The sequence below is a fragment of the Equus przewalskii genome, chromosome 6 (assembly GCF_037783145.1).
Source record: "Equus przewalskii isolate Varuska chromosome 6, EquPr2, whole genome shotgun sequence".
Lineage (NCBI taxonomy): Eukaryota > Metazoa > Chordata > Mammalia > Perissodactyla > Equidae > Equus > Equus przewalskii.
In genome coordinates, this window is record NC_091836.1 from 2,111,584 (window position 1) to 2,136,472 (window position 24,889).

A 24,889-nucleotide genomic window follows, 5' to 3' on the forward strand; every position below is an offset into this window, starting at 1 on the left:
CGGGTCAGGTTCTCGGTCCTGTTACACGGGGTCCAAGTGAGACGCAGAGAGGCCGTGACTCTGGGGTCAGAGAACTGCCGTTCGGGGCGCAGAGATCGAGGGAGCCACACAAACCGTGTCCTGCGGGGAGGAGGCGGGGGCTCGTAAAGACCAGAGAGGGGCCTCTGCATCACGGAATGTTCTCTGGACTTGGCCCCAGAAAGCGGGTCTTGGCTGGTCCGAATCGGTGGCTCAGGCAGCTCCAGGGAGGCAGCAGGCCCTCAGTGGGAGGAGCCGCAGCTTTCTGGCGGAGTTCTCAGAATACTTGTCTTCACTCAGCTCAGAGGTCTATGTCCTGCCTGAGGAGGACGTGCACGACTCTCCTTCCTTAATGGTTCCCGGCTCCATTTTAAAGCCCTTCGACAGAAGTGACACTGTTTTCTTTCACGTGTCACATTTGACCCATTCGATGGAGAATTCTTTCTGAGAGCATTGCTGGTCCAGCATAGAGTTTAGTCCCGTGTGGCTGGGATGCACCTGTCACAGAGAGTCATGACCCACAGGAGGGAGAAACTGCTTTTTCCCTTTTCCTGATGGTAATTCTGAGGAGTCACTTTGTAACCAGGGGGCTGGTTCTAACTGGCCCTATCATATCACTAACAGACTGCGAATTATCTTGCAGGGGCAGGGAGGCGACACTGCCAGTCCTGGAGCTGACGCATGTGCAGACAGGAGGATTTGGACCTAGAATAACGCTCAGAACCAAAGTCGCTCCCCCAAAACAGATCCAAGGACCAGGACAGGACCAGATGCCAGGTGGGGACTTCTTCACTGTGAGATTTCTCCAATGCTCAGTGCCTTCTAGCTCTAGGCAGAGTCAGTGGTCAGGAGACCTTCAGGAGGGCCTTTCCAATGGGGCTCGAGGGCCGTCTTCCTTTGAGGAACCTTCCAGATGACCAGTCCCCAGGCTCTAGACTGTGACTAACAGGATCCTTTAAACTGGAATCTGGGAGAGCTGCTTTAACCTGTTGGTGACAGGCTGGAGTATAAGACATTGGAGACCTACAGTAGCTGTCATATGAGACAATGGGGCATCAGCAGAAGGTCATGTACCAATAGGCATTGTTCTGCAGGCCAGCTCCTGTGGGTGAGTTTGTTTTCCAAACGGGGCACTGCGAACAGTCGGCAAGACCCAGAGCGATACCTTAGGCCAGAGTCCAGTCTGCAGGAATAGAGCAAAACCTCAAATACCAGCAACGGGGCCAGACTCTAATGTCTACAAAGGTGCAAACATGATTCTCCCTACAATGACTCCCATTTTTCTTTTACCAAAGATAGTCACAGGTAAGGTAACTTCTTTGTATTAAAATTTGGCCTGATTATTTATATAAGGGAGAGTTTCTGAATTTTGGAGAGATCAGGTAGAGAGAAAAATGAAATAGTTTATCTTTGTTCACAAATGTATCTTACTAAAGAGAAAAGATTTCTTTAAATCTGTGGAAAACAAAACATTATACACCCCCCCACCCCTCAGTTTATGCCGTCCCATGGAATTAATACTTGTCCTGCTTGAATCCAGCTTTTCCGTTAGTGTCCTCAACTCTGCCCGACGATTGAGGGGGACAGGGACAGGGTTCCAAGGTGGTGTCAAGGTTTTCATTAAGGCTCGTATGATTTGCCCAGTGAAGTGGGTGCTCCATCACTGGAAACTGGCAGATATGACCCACGTGGGAAAGACATTTTCAGACAGTTTCTTTGCCGCTGTGAGGGCATCGGCCTGGTGGCAGGGGAAGGCTCTACCCCATCTGGAGAACATAATCCAGGAACAAGAGCACGTTGACAACCCATATTAAGTCTCAGTTGAATGAAATCCAGCTGCAGATGCTCCAAGGGCTCAGCGGGAGGAGGTCTGAGGCCTCCAGGGCAGGAAGAGCTGTTTTTAATGCACTATAATGGGTGAAGGAATGCAAAAACTGAAAAATGGCGGTTTCCCAGGTCAGCAGGAAGAAACAAGAGGCTGTCTTGAACTTCCAATGGACCTAACTGTTCATTGAACTTACAGCCAGTGTCTGCCCACCTTCATTTCTCTGATCCAGGAGCAGACTGCTGCCATGGTACAAGGACATCACAATGGCAAAAGTCTGGCCACGAGGGGCTCTTCTTTGCAGGGGCAGAATGGACTTTGTCCACATGTGCCACTATCTTTATAGATTGTGCTGTTGCTGCCTTTGCATGAAAGTGAGCCAGGCTTTCTCCTGCTGCTCAGGCTCAGTCCTTTTAGTGTGAGCCTCAACTTTGCTGAAACTCAGTTTCCTTTTATGAGTTTCCTTTCTAAGAAGCACTTTTGCAAAAGCATCAGAGTAAGTATCAATGGCAAAGGACTTCAAAATGGTGCGTTATAATGCAACTGACAAATTTGGTTATTTCTGTGACATGCAACATTTTAAAATATTAACTAGAGTGGTGACTGATAATGTTATATCAAGACATATCAGATTTTTAGGAATTTCAGATAATTTATAGAATATTTATATACCTGTGCAAACACAACAAGAAGGCGGCTTAATGTTACTTCTTATTTCACAATGTTTCCTATAACATGTCAAATAAGCCTAATTAGTTTAGCAAATCTTTTGGAATGTTCCAACTCAAAAAAGACGTCATTTAGCTTATGGTTTGGGGAAGTCTATCAAAAAAAACTTTTGAAAAAGTATATAAAATACTTGGCCATAAATTTTACCCTTTTGGTGGACATGATTATAATGTGCTGTTTCTTTTCTCTTGACCCATCGCAGTCATAGATTTGCCTCATCTGATGACAGAGCTGGTGAAAGTGTTTCTGCTCAACGTGAGGAAGCCCCAGCCCAGCAGTGAGTGTCAGGCCAGCTTCCAGGTGTCTGGGGTTGCCTTTGCGATTCTCATTGGCTATGTAAACACTGACGTATTTCTATGTATGGGGCACTGTTTGAAGTGTTTTCCATACAGTGACTAAGTTACCATATATAAATCAACTTCTTCCTCAGCAAACTTTATGAGGTAGCCACTTTATCATTTCCTTGGGTGAGTTAACTCAAACTGTGAATACAGGTGATTTGCCAGAGGTCACCAAGCTAGGAAAGAACCAACCCAGGATCGTGACAAAACCCTACCCTCTCTGAGTCCATACTCATTGTCTGGTGCCAAATATTGAGTATTCCTCATATGTCATGCACTCTAGGCTCAAAACAGAGTTATTTTCCACACTAATGTAAGCTGTGCAGGCACTTGCCCACAGATCCTCAAGCTCTCTGCTCCCAACCTGCTCAGACACACCCACTCCCTCGGCACTCCACCGGTGTCATCCCTTCTTAGGGTGCAGTGATGGTCTCTCTAGGATTTAGGTATAATAACTGTTTTCCTAAGTCTTCCTGTGCCTCCTCTGTGGCTGCACATGACTAGCGATCCCCTGCTGAGTCAATGACACTTGAGAGGCAAGTTCATCCTGACACTGGTTGGAATCCCTTAGGTACAGGCATCATCTCTGGAAAGGCTGTACAGACACCTTTACTGATCGTTTCTTCTCTAAGTGCCTGGGGGCCTAGTCACCTTATACATCCTCTGAGACATGAACCCCTACAAGGTCCACTCAAAATACAACAAGACGTCCACCATGGCCAGGGCCAGAGAAGGATCCCTAGAGGCCATCTGACACAGAGGGAGGAAGTGACCTTTGTCAATGGAGGCAGAGCAACAGAACTGTAAGTGGTCAGAATGAAGAGAAAAAGCAGGGTCCACTGTCATACAGTGGAAACAACACAAGGGAACATCGCTGGGCAGGAGCATCAGCAATCAGTTACCCATCTGTAGGCAAATGGCCCGTGGATATTCAGCACAATTACCAGCAACAAGAAGACTGAGAAGATGTCTCTATTCTTGTATTGCTTTCACATTAAGCCACTGAGAGCTCTGTGGAGAACAAACATTTAGAAGCAGCATTTCCAGGAATCAGTAGTTCACTCAAGTTGGTTATGTCTGTAAACTGGAGCTCCCTCTCCTAATTCATTCCCACCGCAACTAAGTGCTCACCTCACCAAGAACGCTGGTGGTTCTACTTGTCCACAGGGAACTAGGGAAGATGTGTGTCCAATTCTGCCTCCCACGCTGCTCATCTGCAGGAGCCTGACTCCTGGGGATCTCTGCCTGGAGACTACTGACATGAGGAACATTTAGGTTTTCGCTATTAGGAATGAATAAGACAGTGTAATGAAAAAAAGTTTGTAGCTGCATAGGAAGTTAAGAAAAACATACCAGAACAAAAAAAGTTCAAAAGTTATATATTTAATACTATTATCCCAGAATATATATAGAAAATTTGACACAATTACAAAAATAACTTAATTTTATAACCAATCCTCCATTAATGAAACATAGAACAGCACTTTCTGAGTTTGTGGGTGGCATCCCACATAAAGTACAGAAGACTGGCAGAGATGTTAGCTCAGGTACAATCTTTATCCCACAAAAATGTCAAAGACCTAAACACTGGGTAATCACATATAAAAATGGAAAGTAACTAAACATACTGCATTTATCATTTAGAGAGCAGTCAGATGTAAGAGAAAACGCTCACAAATTGCCAGATACATTCACAAATGCTGCTTTCAATCATGGAAATATCCAGAAAGAAGAAATGGAAGATTACTGCAGCCTCGCAACAATGCAACCAGGGAAGGAAGTTTCCTGCATTTGTGGCTGCAGCATTAAATCTGTGAGGGTGGAGGCAGGAAACAGATCCACTAGTAGAGAACAAGATACTCCCTACAGAATTCATGTCATTAGGAGAAGCATTGGAGATGAAGGGGGTCAAGGATGAGAGAAGGTCACTGTGTGACAGCATGAACAAGTGGCCTGATAGTCACCAAAGAGCTTCAGGAAAATGCAAGGAATTGTGTGAACCTACAAACGAAAGAGGATCAATGATTGGGGAGCTTGTGGGAAAGTCTGTGGAACCTACTGCTTAGGAGGGAACTGACGTCAAACATGGTGCTTGACTGGGGGCTGTTCCAGATAGGCAGAGCCAGGAGTCAGAAAAGTGTGCTGTGACACAGGCCCCTAGGTTCCCACACACCTCTGTCTCCTGATGGGACAGGAGAACTGACAATCATGGCTTCTGCACTTCCACTTTCCAAACCTCATGTGTCTTCCTCTGCTCGGGCACTTCAACTCAGAACCACAAACAGAAGGACTCTGGGATACATGGTTTCCCACCTTCCCCAAAGTGACAGCACAGTTCAGTAGAAGCATCTGGACACCAGCTCCATCTTCATGCCACAACTCTCTCTTCTGAACTCAAAGCATCGTGACAATTTCCAACCAAGATCAAGGACAATGAGAAGAGTCCAATTATGAACATAACCAGATGGCACTTTCCAGATCTTTCCCCAGTTACTAATGTCTGTGAGAAACAGAGATGTGGTACCCACTAGCAACAAACAAGTGTAGAGACACATCTTTCAATAATAAAGACTACAAGGGAAGGTGGATATGGAGTTGGAAGATTCCAGTATCTGCCACAGTGGACCAGAAAAGAAATTTCAACAATACAGGTCTCACATCATCACCACATAGTAGGATCATAATGGAAAGAATCAAAACTTTTTATCTAAAATTATATCAAGTTGCACACGGAAAAAAAAAAAGCAAAAACACATTACCCCTGGGTCCAAAAGATGTTGTACTAGAAAGGAGACAAGTGTTAGAGTAAGTGTACAATTATTTATAGTCTGAGATAAAATATATGTCTTTATATTGAGAGTTTCTCTCCAGTGTGTGTTCTTACATGTGCGCGCAGGGACCCAAGGTGACGGAAACCTTTCCCACAGTGCTGACACACATAGGGTGTCTCCTCACTGTGCGTTCTCATGTGTCCTCGCAGAGAGACGAGATGCCTGAAAGCTTTCCCGCAGTCCTGACATTCATAGGGCTTCTCCCCACTGTGCGTTCGCTCATGTCCTCGCAGGGACGAGAGGTACTTAAAGGCTTTCCCACAATGCTGACACTCATAAGGCTTCTCCTCACTGTGCATTCTCACATGCTCTCGAAGGGATGAGGAACAAATGAAGGCTTTCCCACATTCCGTACATTCATAGGGTTTCACTCCACTGTGCGTTTTCACGTGTTTTTTACAGTATTTAGGACAACTGAAGGCTTTCCCGCATAAATTACAGACGAAAGGTTTCTCTCCAGTGTGCTTTCTCATGTGTCCTCGCAGGCACTTGAGATACCTGAAGGCCTTCCCACACTGCCTGCATTCATAGGGTTTGTCTCCGCTGTGAGTTCTCGTGTGTTCTCGAAGGTATGAGTACCAACGGAAAGCTTTCCCGCAGTGCTCACACTCATAGGGCTTCTCTCCAGTGTGCAGTCGCACATGCTCTCTAAAGTATGAGGGGCGACTGAAGGCCTTCCCACACTCCTGACATTGATAGGGTTTCTCTCCAGTGTGCGTTCTCATGTGTCGTGTCAGGTAGGAGTAATATATAAAGGCTTTCCCACACACTTTACATGTGTGGCTTTTTTCTCCAGTGTGAACTCTCAGATGTCCCCAGAAAGATGAGGCACAAGTGTAAACTTTCCCACATTCGTTACACTCGAAAGATTTTTTACCACGGAGACTCTTCACATGTCTCTTAGATGCTCTCCTAGTATCCTGCCGTCCTTTACAGGGCTTCTCTACAATGTCTGTTTCCACATGAGTGCTTAGGCACGAGACACAACTGCAGGCCCGCCCACATTCCTCACATGGATGAGGTTTGTGTCCAGTGTGAGGTCTTTGCCGATTCTTAAGGAGAGAACAATCCCTGAGGGCTTTTCCACACTTCGTGCATTCACCGGGTTTAACTCCAGCTGGACACCTCTCATGCACAGGAAGGTCTGTAATCTGCTTTAGGGTTTCTCCACAGCCATCACCTCCATTACATCCATGGAGACTCTCCAGCAAATGGCTCCTGTTCAAAATGGGAGGCACACTGTGAGGGATTGATTATAAGTGATTTCTTTATTAATGACTTTACTTACAGTTGATTATTTTGAGTATTTCTCATTTTCAGTGAATGGGTATGTTCTCAGTATTGTCTGTATTTTAACAAAGTAAAACAGGCTCAATGCTCAGGCTGACAACTCAAGTATAGCCATAGCTTTCAGTATCTTACGCATGGGGTTTCCTGATTATTGTTTCACGAGACGCTCCATATCTACATCACATTGATGAAAATCTTATCTTGTGAAAATTCTCTGGGGACACAACTTTTTAGCTAGGTTTCTAATTTTTCCGTAACTTCAAGTCAGTCTAACTGTCTCCTCCAATCCCTTCCTCCTGCGGGAATGCCACTCACCTCAAACAACTCTCCTGGGTTTGGCACTGATCTTCAATGCTATGAAATGCCCAGTTTTCTCCAAAAACAGACCAGGGATCACTTCTTGTGAACATTACTATTTTCTCTTTACTGAATATTTTATTCTTGAAAACATCCTGCTGAGGACTTGATCCGTTGGTTTTAACTTGAGTGCAACAATCTGCAAGAATTGGTAAAATAATTTAATTTCTTGGGAAAGAAATGGTGGGATAAAGGCAAAAAATAAGAGCATACGTGGATTTCTTTTCATACGCTCATCCAAAAATATGAACAAATGTTACAAGGAAAAATGGAGATGAGAAAAAAGAGCAATAGTAAGGACCTCAGCTACCTGGGACCTTGGCAGAGTAGGGAAATAAGTCAAAATGGTGGACTGTACACTAAGAAATACCTCAAAACAATTGGAGAGGGATGTGGAGATTAAATATCAGAAAAGCAAAGTACAAAGGAATTGGGCAATGGCAGACCCCCAAATGCTCCCTTAGTAAGAGGAGATACAGAAGGTCTTCCCAGCGGGCGAGGAGCGATGAAAAGTCAGCAGGGAAGCCCGGTAAGTGATAAACGTCACCCGTCTCAAACAGTGACAGAGTCACATTTCTAATGGACGTGTCCAAACATCATTCCCTCCTCCAGAGCCTGTTCCTCCCGAGGGTGGCTGCTTTCCTGGTGTGTGCAGGCACACGGACCCAGAGGGAGCCTGTGTCTACTGCCTCAGCTGCCATGGGAGATGGATGGCGTGTGCGGCTGCTGACAGCTCATGGGAAAGAGCTAACCGTGAGGGAGGACGGAGGGGAACAAACAGCCCATGAGACGGGGCCATACTTTGGTCTTAAAAGCCAGTGAGGATGGATGAGTGTGGGGTTAGTTACAGCAAAACCACCATGTCACCTGTGTATTAACCAGTGTAACTGGCACAGGGGTGGAAACCATAAAGCTGCCCTCAGTGCCCCAAAGGGACACTGGAGCTGATGCTCACACCTAGAAAATTAGGGGGACTTTTGTTCAAAAGAAATAAAAAGTCCATTTAATCCATGAAACTTTGTTTTTCTGGAAAAGCTATTTGACTGTGGGTGATTCCATGGAGGCTTGGACTGTGTCTCTCTTTTTTCAAACAAATTCCCCTTTCTTGGCCCCAATAAGGACAAGTGCAAGAAACACCTGTTCCCTCCCAGACTCAGTGAAGGCGTGAAGCCGTCCTCACCCACGGAGGCCAGGTTCCTGCAGGTCTCCAGCATCACGTCTCTGTAGAGCTTCCTCTGAGCACCATCCAGCAGAGCCCACTCCTCCGGGGTGAAGTTCACAGCCACGTCCTCAAAGACCAGCGAGTCCTGAAACAGCCCACACGTTCTACTTCAGGCAGGCCCCATCTGCACCAAGGGGTGTGGGAGGGTGACAGTCGGGAACCTGGACTCAACTCCTAGGACTCCTGAGCTCACACTCTCGTTGGAAATGACAATGAACGAGCAACTCAAATGCAGTCTGCTCAGTGGTGCTAAGTGCCCGTGAAGCTGCAGCAAAGTGCGCCCACAACAACTGATGTCAACCTATCCACACCCATGGTTATGAGAGTATTTCCTGACACAGAGCAGACTCTGAGGTAAGGTGAAGACTGAAAAGTGAAATCACCTTTCAGAGAACGTGGAAATGGATACGTGGCTTGATCAAAAGTCATGTCCCTGTCAGCTCCAAGAACTGGAACCAGAACATCAGCATGTTGTCAACACTGTGATTTCCAGTGCTGCCTGAGCTGAGCCATCTCTCCTTAGAGGCAATGATTTCAAGGAGCCTGGATTTGTCCATACATTCCCACAAAGGCAGAGACACGACCTCCTCCCAGATCCTGGGACATATGACAGCTAAGAGAAGAGCCTGGCGTCTGAGGAATTTGTGAAGCCGGCAGAGCCTCTCAAATAAAGAACCAAGTGCCAGAAATTAGAGGAACATGGGCCCCACAAAGAAGAGATGCTGAAGGATATGACGGTGATAGAGCCAAAAGTGCCTTTTACAGAAGAAAAAAAAGCATACCTATTTAATATCTTTAGAGCAATATGTATGACACCACACCAATGCAATAAAGAGCAAACAATTATGAAAACAAATCAGAGATTGCTTAAACAAAAAATATGTTCTCAAAACCTAAAACAAAAAAATCCCAACTACATCAGCTACAGAGAAGGTCAGGCCACGTCACCTGGGACAGCAACTGGGGTTTGCCAACCACACACCTGATAGGGGACTCGTATTCTCACGTATTTCAAAAGTCAGGTGACAACGATAAAAAGTGCCAGCCAGCCATATAAAGACAAATAATAGAATTAAATAATGAGCAAAGAATGTGAGTAGACATGACTCCAAGAAAGAAATACAGGTGGCCAACAACCCCATGAAAAGATACTCAACATCACTTATCATTAGAGATCCACATACAAAATTCAGTATTGAGGAGACACTTGCCAACCCATTCTACGAGGCTGGTATTACCCTGGCCTCTTATCAGAACCAGACAAAGACATCACAACTAAAGAGATCTAGAGACCAATATCCTTCATAAACATAGACAAGAAATTCCCCAACAAAATCCTAGGAAACCAAACCCAGTGAAATATATGTAAAAGGATTCTACACCATGACCAAGGGGGATTCATCCCAGGAATAAAAAAAGGTTGGTTCAGCAGACGAAATATCCATGTCATGTACCTTATTATTAGAATAAGAACAAAAACCACAGATCACCTCAAAACACAAGAAAAAATCTCCTGAAAAAACCCAATGCCCATTCACGATAAAAATACTCAGCAAACTGGGAACTTCCCCAACCAGATAAAGGGCATCCAGGAAAACCCCACACCTAACATTACAACAGACCACCAAAGAAGAAATACAAGTGGCCATGAGCACATGAAAAGATGCCAGACATCACTCACCAGGGAAATGCCAATCAAAACCACAAGCAGACCCTCCTCACGCCCTCCAGGATGGCTATAAGATGGACAAACAAGCACTGGTGGGATGTGAGGAAGGTGGAAGCTCATCCATTGCTGACGGGAACGTAAACGGTGCAGCCACTTTGGAAGACAGTCTGGCGGGTCCTCAAGGATGAACACAGAGCTACCACATAACACAGCAATTCCATGCTAGGTATCCATCTCCCCAAGAGAAGCAACAACAAACATCAACATATAAACTAATACACAGATATTTGCAGCAGCATCAGTCATAATAGCCAAAACGTGAGAAAAACTCAAAAGTCCATCGAGTGATTGTATAAGCAAACTGTGGAATATTGATACAACGGAGCATGATGTGGCAATAAGAGGAATGAAGTACTGGCCCATGGCACCAAATCAGTGAACGTTGAGAACATGAACAGGCTTCAGAAAAGACCACACAGAGCATGTTGTCATGTACATGAAATGTACAGAATAAACCAACGTATACAGATAGAAAATAGAGTAATAAATTGTCTATAATCCAGGGAGGGGGTGGACTGGAATGCGGAGTGACTGGCAATAGGTGCAGTTTTCTTTTGGGGTGATAAAAATGTTCCAGAATCTCTAGAATCAGAATAGCTGATGGCGGCTTAGGAAGATCCTGAACTCACCTGCTCCCACAGAAACAACAAATCTACAGCTCCACGTGGAATGGTTCACTCGGAAAACACCTCAAAACCCACTGCACAGCTCCTCCACAAGAAAGGAGAAAAGGGCCGATGCAGATGTTAAAGAGGAAGAGACGGGATCTTTCCAGAAGCCCACCCCCTGCGTGGTGGCCCACCATCAGGAGGCAAACAGTAGAATTTTCAGGAGGGATCTGGCAAATACAGAGTTTCTCCCCAAGGAGCAAGGGTGGTACCCCACATCAGGCACCCCAATCCTTGAGACCTGCAATGGAGAGATGAGCCCTCAAAATGTTTGGATTTGAAAACCTATGGGGCTGACGTCCAGGAGAACCGCAACGCTGTAGGGAATGAAGATTCCAGTCTTAAAGGGCTCATGTGCAGACTCACTGGCCCCAGGACCAGCACAAAAGCAGCAGTGTGAAAAGTGCCCAGACCACATGTGAAGGATGATCATTTACTCATCTTAAAGCATCTGCCAGAAGAGCAGGAGTCGGCTCGGACTCTCTGGAGAAGGAGGTGCTGGAGGGCACCATTTTCACATTCTCCCTCTATCCCACTAGCACAGGTGGGCATGTCCCTTCATGACTCCCCCAGCCCTCCAAAGCTAGCTGACCAGCGCAGCCCACACAGGGAACACCCCTTGAGCACCTGTATCCAGTGGGGAGGGGCGATTGCGTCTCTGGGTACTATGGATCTGGAACAATCAGCCAGTTCTTGGTGGGCTACTGTCCCCTGGGCACTACACAGTGGACTGAAACACACTCCCAGTCTTCTTGTGAAAAAGGCCTCACTGCTTGTCACAGAGCTTCAGCCTGAGGAGCAGCTTCAGGTTCATCTCACGTCTAGAGGCTGTGTATGTGATCTCAGGGAACAGGCCAAGGGACAGACCTTTGCACTCTCCCTTGGACTCAGCACAGCTCACCAGTGCCTCCCAGAAGGAGCCCATGCACTCATCTGGGGCCCTAAATTGTTTGCAACTACTGCCAGTGGGGACGGCTCCAGATCCTCTGGTCTGGAGGCCAGCAGGCTCTACAACGGCAGGCCCGGAGGACTGTCTATATTTGCATTCCTTACAAGCTGCTGCCTGAGGGTCTGGCTCCCATCAGCCTGAACCCAGGAGCTGGCTGAGATCCCTCCCCTGGAACACTCACAGGTCTCAGCAGACCCCACTAGCTGGGACCCATTGAGGACACATCGGGCTGCTCTGACAATCACCAAGGTCCCAGAGACAACCAAGAGCTAGGACAGGTCAAGTGATAAGGCTCATCTCCCACAGAAGACCACTCCTTCCAGACTCGGAGACAAAGCTTTTCACCTAATACATAGAAACAGACACAGAGTCAAGCAAAATGAGGAAATAATGGAATATGTATCCCAAAAAAAATGATAAAACCCTAGAAAGAGGCCATAATAAAATGGAGACAAGTCATTTACCCGATAAAGAGGTCAAGCTAATGGTCATAAAGATGCTCAATGAACTCAGGAGGAGATTGGATGCACATAGAGATAACTTCAACAAAGAGATGCAAAATATAAGAAAATACCAAATAAAAGAGAGCTGAAGAATACAATAACTGAAGTGAAAAAATACACCAGACAGATTCAACAGCAGACCAGATGGAGCAGAAAAAACAGTGATCTGGAAGAAAGGGCAGAGGAACTCACCCAAACAGAGCTGCAAAAAGGAAAATAAATTTTAAGTGAAGACAGCTCAAGGACTTAAGGAACAACATCAAGCGGAATAATATTCACATTGTAGGGGTCCCAGAAGGAGAAGAGAGAGAAAAGGGGCCAGAAAACTTATCTGAAGAACTAATGGCTGAAAACTTTTCTATCCTGTGGAAGGAAAAAATAGTATCAAGATGCAGGAAGCCTACAGAGTTCCAAAGAAGATGAACCCAAAGAGATCCAGATGAAGACACATTACAATTAAAGTGTCAAAAGTTAAAGAGAGAATCTTAAATGCAGCAAGAGAAAACCAACCTGGTCCATACGAGGGAACCCCCATAAGACTATCAGCAGATTTTTCAGCAGAAACTTTGCAGGCCAGAAGGGAATGGCATGATATAGTCAAAGTGCTAACAGGAAAAGACTTCCAACCAAGAATGCCCTACCTAGAAGACATTCAGAATACAAGGAAAAGTAAAGAGTTTTCCAGACAAGCAAAAGCTAAAAGACTTCACCACTAAACTGACCTTATAAGAAATATTAAAGGAACTTCTTTAAGCTGAAAAGAAAGAATGCTAATTAATAACAGGAAAACATATGAAAGTAAGAATCTCATTAGAAAAGATAAATATATAATAAAAATAAATTAATCACTTACAAAGCTAGTAAGAAGATTAAAGACAAATGTAGGAAAAAGAAAACTAAAATAATTAGTTAAGAGATATACCAAATAAAACGATGTAAAACGTGACATCAAAACCATAAAACATGGGGCCGGCCCCATGGCCAAGTGGTTAAGTTCGCACACTCTGCTGCAGTGGCCCAGGGTTTCACCAGTTCAGATCCTGGGCGTGGACACGGCACCACTCATCAACCCACATTCAGGCGGCATGCCACATGCCACAACTAGAAGGACCCACAACTAAAAAAAAAAAAACAACTATGTATTGGGGGGTTTTGGGGAAAAAAAGGAAAAATTAAAAAAAAATTTTTAAACCATAAAACGTGGAGGGTAAAACTGTAGAGATTTAGAATCTGTTTAAACTTAACTTGATATCAACTTAAAATAGACTGATAAACATACACATATAAGCTATTATACGTGAGCCTCATGGTAACCACAAAGCAAACACCTAAAGTAGATACACAAAAGATAATGAGAAAGAAAGCTAAGTATACCCCTACAGAAAGTCATCAAACACAAGGGAAGAAAGCGAGAGAAGAAGAGAGAAACAGAGAACTGCAAAACAGCCAGAAAACAATTAACAAAATGACAATAAGTACAGCCTATCAATAATTGCTTTAAATGTAAATGGACTAAATTATCTGATCAAAAGACAGAGTGGCTGAGTGAATAACAAAACATCTATATGCTGCCTATAGGATACTGACTTCAGATGTGAGGACACACACAATGAAGGTGAAGGAATGAAAAAAGATGTTTCATGCAAATGGAAACCAAAAGAAACCTGGGGTAGCTATTTTCATATCACACAAAATAGACTTTAAAACAAAGACTGTAGAAAGAGACAAAGAGATTCATCATTACATATGATAAAAGGGTCAATCTAAGAAGATATAACATCTCTAAGTATTTATGTACCCAACAGAGGAGCTCATAAATACATCAAACATCTATTAAGAGGGAAAGTGACAGCAATACAATACTAGCTGGGGACTTTAATACCCCCACTTACATCGATGGATAAAGCATCCACACAGAAAAGCAATAAGGACACACTGGCCTTAAATGACATATTAGAATAGATGGACTTAGTAGATATATATAGCACGTTCCATCCAAAAGCAGCAGAACACACAGTCTTCTCATGTGCACATGGAACATTCTCCAGGACAGACCATATGTTAGGCCACAAAACAAGTCTCAATAAATTTAAGAAACTTAAAATCATATCAAGCATCTTCTCTACCCATAACTGTATGAAACCAGAAACGAATTACAGGAAGAAAAATGGAAAAATCACAAATATGTGGAGATTAAACAGCATGCTACCAAAAAACCAATGGGTCAAAGAAGAAATCAGAAAAATAAATACAAAATACATGGAGACAAATGAAAATGGAAATATGACATACCATAATCTATGAGGTGCAGCAGAAGCAGTTCTAAAAGGGAAGATGATGGCCATACAGGTAAACCTGAAGGAACAAGAAAAATCACAAACAATCCAATTTTACACCTAAAGGAACTAGAAAAAAGAAGAACAAATGAGGCCCAGAGTTAGTAGACAGAAGGAAATAATAAAGGTCAGAGTGGAAACAAATCATAGAGAGACTAAAATGACAATAGAAATCAGCAATGAAACTAAGAGTTGGCTCTTTGAAAAGATGAACAAAATTGATTAACCTTTAGCTAGACTAGAAAAAAAGGGAGGAGGGCTCAAATAAATAAAATCAGGAATGAAAGAGAAGTTACAACTGAAACCAATGAAATACAAAGGATGACAACAGACTACTCTGAACAACTGTATGTCAACAAATTGGGTAACTGAGAAGAAATGGCTAAATTCCTAGAAATATACAACCTACCAAAACTGAATCATGAAGAAACAGAAAATCTGATTAGACAGGTTACTAGAAAGGAGATTGAATCAGTAATCAAAAAACCCTCAACAAACAAAAGTCCAAGATCAGATGCCTTCACTGGTGAATTCTACACTCAAAGAAAATGTAATACTTATCCTTCTCAAACTCTTCCAAAAAATTCAAAAGGTGGGAACCCTTCTACACTCATTTTATGAGGCCAGCGTTACCCTGCTACCAAAACCAGACAAGGACACCACAAAAAAAGAAAACTACAGGCTAATATCCCTGATGAATATAGATATAAAAATCCTTAAAAAATATTAGCAAACCAAATTCAACAACACTTTACAGGATCACACATCACGGTCAAGGGGGACTTATCCTAGGGACGCAAAGATGGTTCAACACCTGCAAATCAATCCATGTGATAGACCACATTGACAACATGAAAGACAGAAATGATATGATCATCTCAACAGATGCAGAGAAAGCATTTGATAAAATTCAACATCCCACATTTATGATAAAATCTCTCAACAAAGTGGGTACAGAGGGAACATACCCCAACATAATAAAGGCCACATATGAGAAGCCCACATCATCCTCAACAGTGAAAAGCTGGAAGCTTCTCCTCTAGGATCAGGAACAAGACAAGGATGCCCACTCTCACCACATTCAACCTAGTATTGGAAATCGTAGACAGAGCAATTAACCAGGAAAAAAAAATAAAAGGCCTCCAAACTGGAGAGGATTTTGGATGACGGTTAGTGGATGACTTCATTTTATATCTAGAAACCCTAAACAATCCACTAAAAAACTGAAGTGATAAATTCAGTAAGGTCGCAGGGTACAAAATCAATATACAAAAACTGGTTGCGTTTTTATATGCTAACGACAAACTATCAGAGAAATTAAGAAAACAATCCCATTTGTAATGGTGTGAGAAAGGATAAAATACCTAGGAACAAATTTAACCAAGGAGGTGAAACACCCGTACGCTGAAAACTCTAAGACATTGATGAAAGAAACTGAAGAAGACACAAATAAATGGAAAGCTAGTCCATGCTCGTGGAGTGCAAGAATTAATACTGTTAAAATGAACATAGTACCTAAAGCAATCTACAGATTCATTCAGTGCAATCCCTATCAAAACACCAATGACAATGCTCACAGAAACAGAACGAACAATCCTAAAATTTGTATGGAACCACAGAAGATCCCATATAGCCAAAGCAATCTTGAGAAAGGAGAACAAAGCGGGAGGCATCGTGCTCCCTGATTTCAAACTATATTAGAAAGCTAAAGTAATCAAAACAATATAGTATTGGCATAAAAACACATAGATCAATGGAACAGAATAGAGAGCCCAGAAATAAACCCCCATGACAAGGAGGCAAAAACATACAATGGGGAAAGGACAGTCTCTTCAATAAATGGTGTTGGGAAAACTAGACAGCCACATGCAAGAGAATGAAACTGGCCCACTGTTACACCATACACAAAAATTAACTCAAAATGGATTGAAGACTTGAATGTAAGACCTGAAACCATAAACCTCCAAGATGAAAATGTAAGCAGTAAGTTCCTTGACATGGGTCTTGGCGATGATTTCTTGGATCTGACTCCAAAGGCAAGGGCCACAAAAGCAAAAATAAACAAATGGGCCTACGCCAGACTAAAAAGCCCCTGCACAGTGAAGGAAACCATGAACAACATGAAGAGAGAATCTACTGAACAGGAGAAGATATTTCCTAATCATATATACAGTAAAGGGTTAACATCCACAATATATAAAGATCTCATACAACTCAATAACAAAATCCAATTAAAAGGTGGGCAGAGGATCTGAAGAGACATTTATTTGCAAAGAAGTCATACAGATGGCCAACAGGCACATGAAAGGATGCTCAGCATCACTCATCATCAGGGAAATGCAAGTCAAAACCACAGTGAGACACCACCTCACACCTGTTAGAATGGCCATCATCAAAAAGACAAGAAGTAAGTGTTGGCAAGGATGTGAAGACAGGGAAACCCTCCTGCACTGTTGGTGGGAATGTAAACTGGTGCAGCCACTGTGGAAAACAGTATAGAGTTTCTTCAAAAAAGTAAAACTAGAACTCCCATATGATCCAGCTATCCCACTTCTGGGTATTTATCCAACAAAAATGAAACAGTATAGCATTATTTACAATGGACAAGATATGGAAACATGTCCATCGATGGATGAATGGATAGCGAAAATGTAGTACATACACACACACATACACACGCAGTGGCATCTACTCAGCCATAAAAATGGAGGAAATCTTTCCATTTCCGACAACAAGGATGGACCTTGAGGGCATTATGTTACGTGAAGTCAGTCAGACAAAGACAAATACCGTATGATCTCACTTATATGTGGAATCTAAAAAACAGAACAAACAAAAAATAAAACCAAACTCATAGATACAGAGAACAGATTAGTGGCTGCCAGAGGAGAGGGCGATAGGGGGTGGGCAAAATGGGGAACGGGGACCAAGAGGTACCAAGTCCCAGTTATAAAAGAAGAAAGTCATAGAGATAGAATGTGCAGCATGGTGTCTACAGCCAATAATCCATCAGGGCCTCCAGCAGCAGGACGCAGATGGCCTGTCCCATTCCCAGCTCCCCAAGGAAACCTGTGCCTCCTCCACAGTCCAGTCCGGAAAGGATCTGGGGCCAGATCGCCCCAGGTGAGGCCCCAGGTGGAGCTCACTGTTCATTGGTCCTCCAGAAAGCAACAGAAGGTGACAGCCCTAGGGGACACTGGAAGCGGTAAGCTTGCCACTCCCATGAAGGGGGTCACTGTCCAACAAGATAAATGGCCTGGGGGCCCAGGAGGCAGGAGAAACCATCCAGAACTGCACCGAGTGGGTCCTGTGTGCCCCGCCCAGTGCCTTCAACAGCCCGGGATGGCACCTAGAAGCCAGATAACTCATGGCGGATGACGGCGGACTGCGGAGACTCAGGGTGTTCCCATCCCTGTGGCTGTGCCCAACAGCGCCACCCTCTTGGAGACCTTGGCCACGGGCCTAGGAGGGTACCAGGCTTTCTTCAGGACCCCCAGCCACTGAGCCCCCACGTCCATTTGCCTTCACGTGCCAGGGGCAACAACAGACTTTTCGAGTGCTTCCCCAAGGCTCCCTGCCCAGCCCCCCACGGGTCACGGGATGGAAGCCCAATACCTGTCCCTCCTCTGTTCCCCGAGTCAGTAAAATGGGCCCGTCTCATTGAGGAGACCGTGCTGGCACGTGGAGACGGCCTCGCTGCAGGACACTGTGCAGGCTCTACTGGGTCATCTCGAGGGAGACGACAGGAGGTGCACCCGCTGGAAGCTCACGGTCCCAGCCCCGCAGTAAGGTTTGTGGAGTCGGGAAAGATGTGCCTTGTCCCAGAAGCTGTGACTGCCCACCCAACTGAGAATGTGAGAGGGGCGGGTCCTGGAGGGCTTGGGGTGGGGGGACTTCTACTGCCCTCCTGGCACGGCCTACGCTCTCAAACCACTTGGTAAACAAACGCAGGTGTGGGGCGGGGCTCAGAGTGCAGGGTGCCACAGAGAAGCAAAGACACTAATGTAACAGAGGAGAGCTCAGCGCGGCCCCAAGCTGGCGGTGATGTGTCTCTGACCCCAGAGGATGGGGGGCAGGCCTGGGGGCAGCACAGGAGGAGAGAGGAACTTCTCCAGGCAGTGTACACAGTGCTCCCCTGAGGAGGGCCTCTCATACCGCAGCCAGCGGGCTGAACTCCGAGCGGTCGGGCTGGAGGTCACTCATGAGCCCGGACGTCAACCCTCTGCACCGACGGGCCAGGTGGGCTGTTCTAAAGGGATGAACCTGTGGCTCGGACAACCGGAAGCCGAGGGTGGATGATGACGATGAGTGGGCCCTGTGGGCTCAGGACGGGACGTTGGGGATGTTGGGTTCACCTGTGAGAGCCTGAGGCGGTCCTCACTGTCTTCTACATCCGGGCTTCTAAGACACTGACCGCCCCCCCCAACCCGGCAATCAGGAAGCCAATGCCCCAGCCCGGGTGCAGCCCCACCAACTGCCCCTTCAGGAGACACAGCAGATCGGGTGCCCAGGAAGAGCAGCCACCGCTGTGCCGGGTGGCATGGCACACTGCCAAGGATGCCGGATTGCCCTTGAAGTACAGTGACTTGGTTAATGCAGCAGCCACAGCGTGTCCTCTGTGTTCTAAACCACGCCCAGGGCAGCTGCCAAAGGAATCCCGGGGCCATTCACCGGAGGTCCCACCAGTGGCAGATTCGCACATCCTTTCTATTGGCCCCTCCCCGGAGGGCGGCTCTAAATAGGCCCTGGTCTGTGCGGACACTGCGTCTGGCCTAACCCAGGCTTTCCTGTCACCATGCAAACCAGGCTGCCACCATTATGCACTCAGAGAAGCTGAGCACATGTACAGGTGCCCTGGTTGAATACACAGTGATTGGGGTCACATTTCAAAGGTCACGATGTGCAAGACTGGGCAGAAGAACATGACACTGGGTGGAGGTCCCACAGGCTGCAGCGTGGGGACAAAGGAAAAGTGGAAGTTCAAGCAGCAGATTAAATTATTAACAGGTGGAACCACCTGGGCCGGGTGCACTGAGGGCCTGTCCTGGGCTTTAACAGACTCGAATCATCGACCAGTAGGGCCTGCTGCCCCGGTGCCAGACTGCGGACCCCCGCTGAAACACCCCTCTGTAAAGGTACAGAAGTCGAGGGACGCAGCCACGGCCCTGACTCTCACTGTGGATCCACGCGCTGCGCTGCCAGAACCCCAAGCCCCTCCGGCCTGGGGGAGGCCTCATCTCCTGGAACGTGCAGTGGGACACCCCCTGGGAAGGCTGTGACATTGCGCCCCTGGGTGAGGGGTACTCCTCAGCCTCCACTGAGACGGCACTCTCCTGCTGCCGGCTGGACCTGTGGACACTCGCTCCCCCTGGCCTGGGACACGCACACAGAGAGGGGAGGAGGCGGGTCCTGCACTGGCACATCCGCCCCCAGTCCCGCTCCTCACCCGGGCAGTGCTGCCTCCCCGGCCAGCGTGTGCGGTGTGACAGCTCAGTCGAGTCCCTGAAGCCGCCCACCTCCCTATCCTCAAGGCCAGGCGGGCACGTCCTTCTCCCACTGGGACCATCATCTGGCCACCGTCTTTGTCCCCTCCGTTGGCCTAGAGGAGGTTATAGCACACAGACAGTGCTCACTAAACTCAGCCAACAAGCTTAAGTGACAGCCAGGAAAGCCTGTCCTCACTGACAGCAGACAGGTCACTGAGAAAGGCTGTCCCAGGGCGACGCTGGACAGCATCACTGCCTCCCAGGAGGCGCCAGCACCAGGACCCCAACAGCAGGCTGTGTGCTCACCCCTGAGGAGCCTGCTAATGTGGCACTTTCACTAACTTACCCAAGGACACACGGGAGCACCCCCGCACTCCAACACCGGCCCAGGGGACCTGAGCCATCGGGGGTTTGGATCCCGGGCTCTTTGGGAGAAAGCTGTCGCTGACTTTGCGAGTCGCTGTCTTAAGCTGTGTTTCCTCCTGCATGGAGCTGTGCTGTTGCTGTGACAGTGGCCTCCGATGCAGCCAGACGGCCACCTCCAGGCCAGGGAACCCCTCTGTGACGTCTCATGCACATTCGGGAAGAGGGGGCGTGTGGGACTGTAAGAGCCACTCAGGAGGGTGGAGTGTAGCAGGAGGTCATCCAGACGATGGGACCGCCCCTTGACCCCTGAGCTAGACCCGGGCAACTGTGGGAGCCAGCTCAGAGCAGCACCTGCTCCCACAGCGACAAGGACACGGAAGGCAGGAGGTGGAACCTGCTCCTGAGCTGGGCGGGGTCCCCCTGCGGGGAGGTGGGCAGGCGGCCCCTCCCAGGGCAGGAGGGACAGAACCCGGGGCTGTGCTCAGCCCCTGCTTCCTCCTCAGGGCGGACGCGCCCCTCCTCCCGGGCCTCCTTCTCAGCAAAGAGGAGCCGCTCCGAGCTCCCGCTCCGCCCCGTATAGACGCTCCTTTCACAGACCCTCTCACCAGCAGGGACCCCCGGGAGCCCGCCCCACGTCTGACCCTCACAGACTCACTCAGCGCGCAGCACACTCAGCTCCACCCACTCCATGCACGATGCGGCGCCGACCCCCAGGAAGCAGCCCCAGGGCCGCCCCACGCCCCCAGCACACCCGCAGGGGCATCTCCCCACCCTGCTCTGTGGCTCCTCTCAGCATCTGCAGCTCCTCCCGCCCTGGGTCTGGGGCTGGAGTCACCGCAGGGGGACATCCCGCTGCTCCCTCCGTCCCCTCCCACGCAGGCCCAGCTTTAGGCCAGCGTGTCCCCAGCCCAGGACACGCACCTGCTCCCAGCACCGTGGGACTTTAAAATGGGACCGAGACCCCGTCCCAGTGTGTGAACGGGAACCGCAGAGTCACTGCTCCCCTGCGTCAAGGACAAAGCAGGGGAGGGAAGCTCCGGGGCACTTTATGGTTTAAGTAACTGGTCACTGCTCATCCCTCTCAGAGAACAGACACGAGGTCACTATCGTCCTCATGACGACAAACTCTAAGTCAAGGAATCAGCACTCAACACGTCTTGGTCACAGGTCACATGTCACAGAATCTGCATTAACCTCTGACGACCAGCTATTAACAGGAAGTGAGACAGGATCACAGTGTCACAAACTGCCCCCTGCATGGCAGTTTCTGTACGATTTTCATGAACCTCTTTACCCCGTGACTCCACCTCCCACAGGAAGGAGAGGAACCGCGTGCACTGTCCCCGCAGTTCTCCTGGAAGAGAGGACGTGCTCTGCAGGGACACACTGTCCCCAGCGGTGTCTCTGGTTCAGTCTCAGAACAACACAAGTCAGCAAAACAGGGCAGAGACCTGATCCCTGACGCCCACATGACAGGGAAGAAAGGAGGGAAAACGGGTCCAGTCCCTTCACCGCTGCTGGAGCTGAGGAAGGAACGGGAGAAACTGTGGGTGCTGGAGGGTCACAGAGGGGGAGCCCACGGGGTCAGGTGGCAACGCTGAATCCTCCCGGAGCCATCGGAAAACATCCATCAAAGGTGAATGGAACCCCACCCCCCACCCTTTTGTGTTCTGAAAACTTACATGCTGCCTGCAGGAAACCCTTCTTCCCCATGGGACTTCCATGAGATGCACAGGAAGCCCCCGTTTATCCCGGACAAGACCAAACAAGGACTCGCCCGAGATCCCCACTCTGGGCCTCAGCAATGATGAGCCCAACCGCTGGGCCCCACCGACGAGCAGAACCAACTCGTGTCGGCCACGCAGCTTCAGCCTCTCCTCCGCAGACGGCCCCTCCGAGGACGGGCTGCTCTCGGGGACCTGCCATCAGCCCCACACCCGGCCTCCTGCTCCGTCCACTCCAGACAAACGCCGCCCAGCTCCTGCGGGTCCTCCGGCCACAGCGCCCCCTCCCGCGGAGCCCCTGCCCCGGGCGCGTCCCTCCTCCCGCCCCTGCGGTCCCTCTCCGGCAGGAAAGTGTGCTCACTGAGCTCGGATGCTTCGTCTCCACCGCCTGACCCCTGCGCACCATCGCCCCCTCCTTCCCAGACGCTCTCGGCCTCCGCGCGCCCCGCAGGCCCGACCCCCGCCCGTCGGAACGAGCGCTGAGATGCGGACGGGCCTGGACCCGAGCCCGCGCTGCGCGACCACGGGGCGGGGGTCCTGAGACCCGTCTTCCTGCTCCCCTCCTGCCCGGCAGAGGAAAGCCCTTTTCCGGTGAGTTCCGGGCTGCGGCATCTGAGACCCGCCCTCGGCCCCGTCCCACCGTCTCCGGATCAGCGTCTCCGGCCCCCAGTCCGGACGGAACCCCACGATCCTCGGCCCTGACTGCCCAGCTGGGGTCCACCCATCCCCCTCTGACGCCTGCCCAGCCAAGGACTGGGGTGGGACCCAGCGCCCCCGACAAGGGGCTGGGATAAGATGTCAGGACCCACCCCACGACCTGGGCGGTGATAAATAAGTGGGGAGCGGTAGGCTATACTGGCGGACACGAGGAAGCCACTTGTAAAACTAATTCGGCCTCACCTTGTTTCCCAAAGCGCCTGCCGTGCCCACGGAGCACGCCCTGTATTTCTGCCCTCACCATCTTCTCCGTCCAGAGACGAGAACAATGCCCTTGAAGATGAAGGAAGATGTAACCTCCCCCTCGGATAAGCGTCTCTCCCCAGGCCAGGAACTGCTTGCTGCGCCCACCCTGCGACCCCCCAGCTGGAGACCACAGACCTGCTCCCTGCTGTGCGATCGCTCTGCCAGCTGGGCGACCTGGTGACCGCTGTAAAAGGGACATTCCGATCATCTGTGACACCTGCTCTCTGACGTATATGACCACTGTGCACACTCACTTCTTTGGTGTCCGTCCTTCGTGGGGACGCAGGGCCCCAGGCCGGTCCTCAGATCTGGGTGACAAACTCACCCCAGCTTTGATCTATGGATCCCTTACGAATTGTTTGCGCCGAAAGTGGGGACTCAGGTGGGACCAGGACCCCCACGTGGGGCCGCATCAGGCCGCCGGGACCCACCGTGCGGCCCGAGCTTGGGGACTCGGGGGGACCCCGGGCCGCGCACGGAGACCTGGGCCGGCCGCAGCTTCCAGCCAGTTCCGGCCGGTTAGGACCTGCCCCTCCCGGTCTCCGCCCGGCCCGCGAACTCACCATCTCCGCCCGCTCCGGACCCTCCGGGTGTCCTCCTCGCGGCCCCGCGGCCCCAGCAGGTGAGAGCGGAGACGGGACTCCTGGCGCCACGCGGGGCCGGTGCGCGCGCGGACGGCACTGGAGGACAGCGACAACCGGGAAGACACGAGCTCCCCCGCCCACATGTCACGTGGACGCAGCTCCAGGCTCCTTTGTGGTGATTGGATGGAATTTTCGTCACTCATCCTGCCACGCACTCTGATTGGACAGGGTTCTGGCACGCACCGGGTCCTGAATGGACAGATGTCCAAGACCCTGTCCCTTGATGGAGCGGCTCCCGGGTCGCGGCAGCGCTCCCGATGGTCCCGCCCCCGTCCTCCCTGATTGGACAGCGTTACAATCCAGGGCGTGCCTGACAGGCGCTGGCGCTGGTCACGTGGTAGGGCCGGGCGGAAGCCTGGGCTCTCGGCCTCGGCGGCTTCCTGCCCGGCTTCCTCCCCGGACTGGGACCGCCCGCTCGGGTCGTGGGCTCCAAGCAGAAGCCGCTGCCGGCTGGCGGACCTGGCCTCATCCTGCAGCTCATCCTTATGTTGGACCGGGAAGTCCTGACTCAGTTTCCCTGGAGTGCCCCCATCTGGAGCTGGGACAGGGGGCCTGGTGAGCTCCGGGGTCAGACGTCCATCTGGGGCTGGAGTCACCGTGGATCGGTGCCATTTAAAAACAGACGCGGAACAGTGATGTCACCACATACGAGCCTGGGTCGTGCTCGGATTGCCTGTGTGACCGCTGACGCTGGGACACCCGCCCCCTACCTGATACTGAGCAACGGGCTCGCTCTGCTCTCCGCGATCTGAGCCAATTAATCCCAATGAGTTAGATGGAGAAAGGAAGTTTAGTTAGATTAGATTAGGGGGCTATTCGGAAGACGGGTCACTAACTCTCAAAGACTCCTCTTCAAGGATTACGGAATCTCGAGGCAGCTGTGTAGGGAAAGGGGGCGATGAGGAGGG

General features: G+C 49.0%; 1 protein-coding gene and 1 long non-coding RNA gene across 6 annotated transcripts in view; one reads left to right on the forward strand and one right to left on the reverse strand.

The window, feature by feature from the left end:
- Window positions 1-5,772, forward strand: part of LOC103562959 (uncharacterized) — a 6,711-nt gene extending 939 nt beyond the window's left edge. For both annotated transcript variants that reach the window (XR_011540702.1, XR_011540701.1), the window contains exons 2-3: window positions 662-795; window positions 2,775-5,772. This is a non-coding gene — a long non-coding RNA (uncharacterized lncRNA). The remainder of the gene's footprint in view (window positions 1-661; window positions 796-2,774) is intronic.
- On the reverse strand, window positions 4,276-24,077 carry LOC103562960 (zinc finger protein 77-like). Of its 4 annotated transcripts, XM_070622482.1 has the most exons (5): window positions 23,901-23,976; window positions 14,755-14,817; window positions 8,572-8,698; window positions 7,350-7,530; window positions 4,276-6,962 (listed from the first exon to the last, which is right to left on the reverse strand). In XM_070622482.1, exons 2-5 carry the CDS (start codon window positions 14,755-14,757, stop codon window positions 5,762-5,764), a joined length of 1,512 nt encoding a protein of 503 aa, XP_070478583.1. In that variant the 5' UTR covers window positions 14,758-14,817; window positions 23,901-23,976; the 3' UTR covers window positions 4,276-5,761. The 4 variants fall into 4 exon arrangements, with proteins under 4 accessions (XP_070478583.1, XP_070478582.1, XP_070478584.1 ...); XM_070622481.1 differs by lacking the exon at window positions 14,755-14,817 and having other exon boundaries at window positions 23,901-24,077; XM_070622483.1 differs by lacking the exons at window positions 14,755-14,817; window positions 23,901-23,976 and adding an exon at window positions 23,592-23,728.
- Window positions 24,078-24,889: the final 812 nt, after the last annotated feature.

Bases quoted from the DNA above. Each gene is read 5' to 3' on its own strand.
- LOC103562960 (XM_070622481.1), bottom strand. The intron at 7,531-8,571 runs GTGAGGACGGCT...CAATTCTTGCAG, and splicing joins CAGGAACCTGGCCTCCGTGG to ATTGTTGCACTCAAGTTAAA. The intron at 6,963-7,349 runs GTGAGTGGCATT...CATTTTGAACAG, and splicing joins ACCCAGGAGAGTTGTTTGAG to GAGCCATTTGCTGGAGAGTC.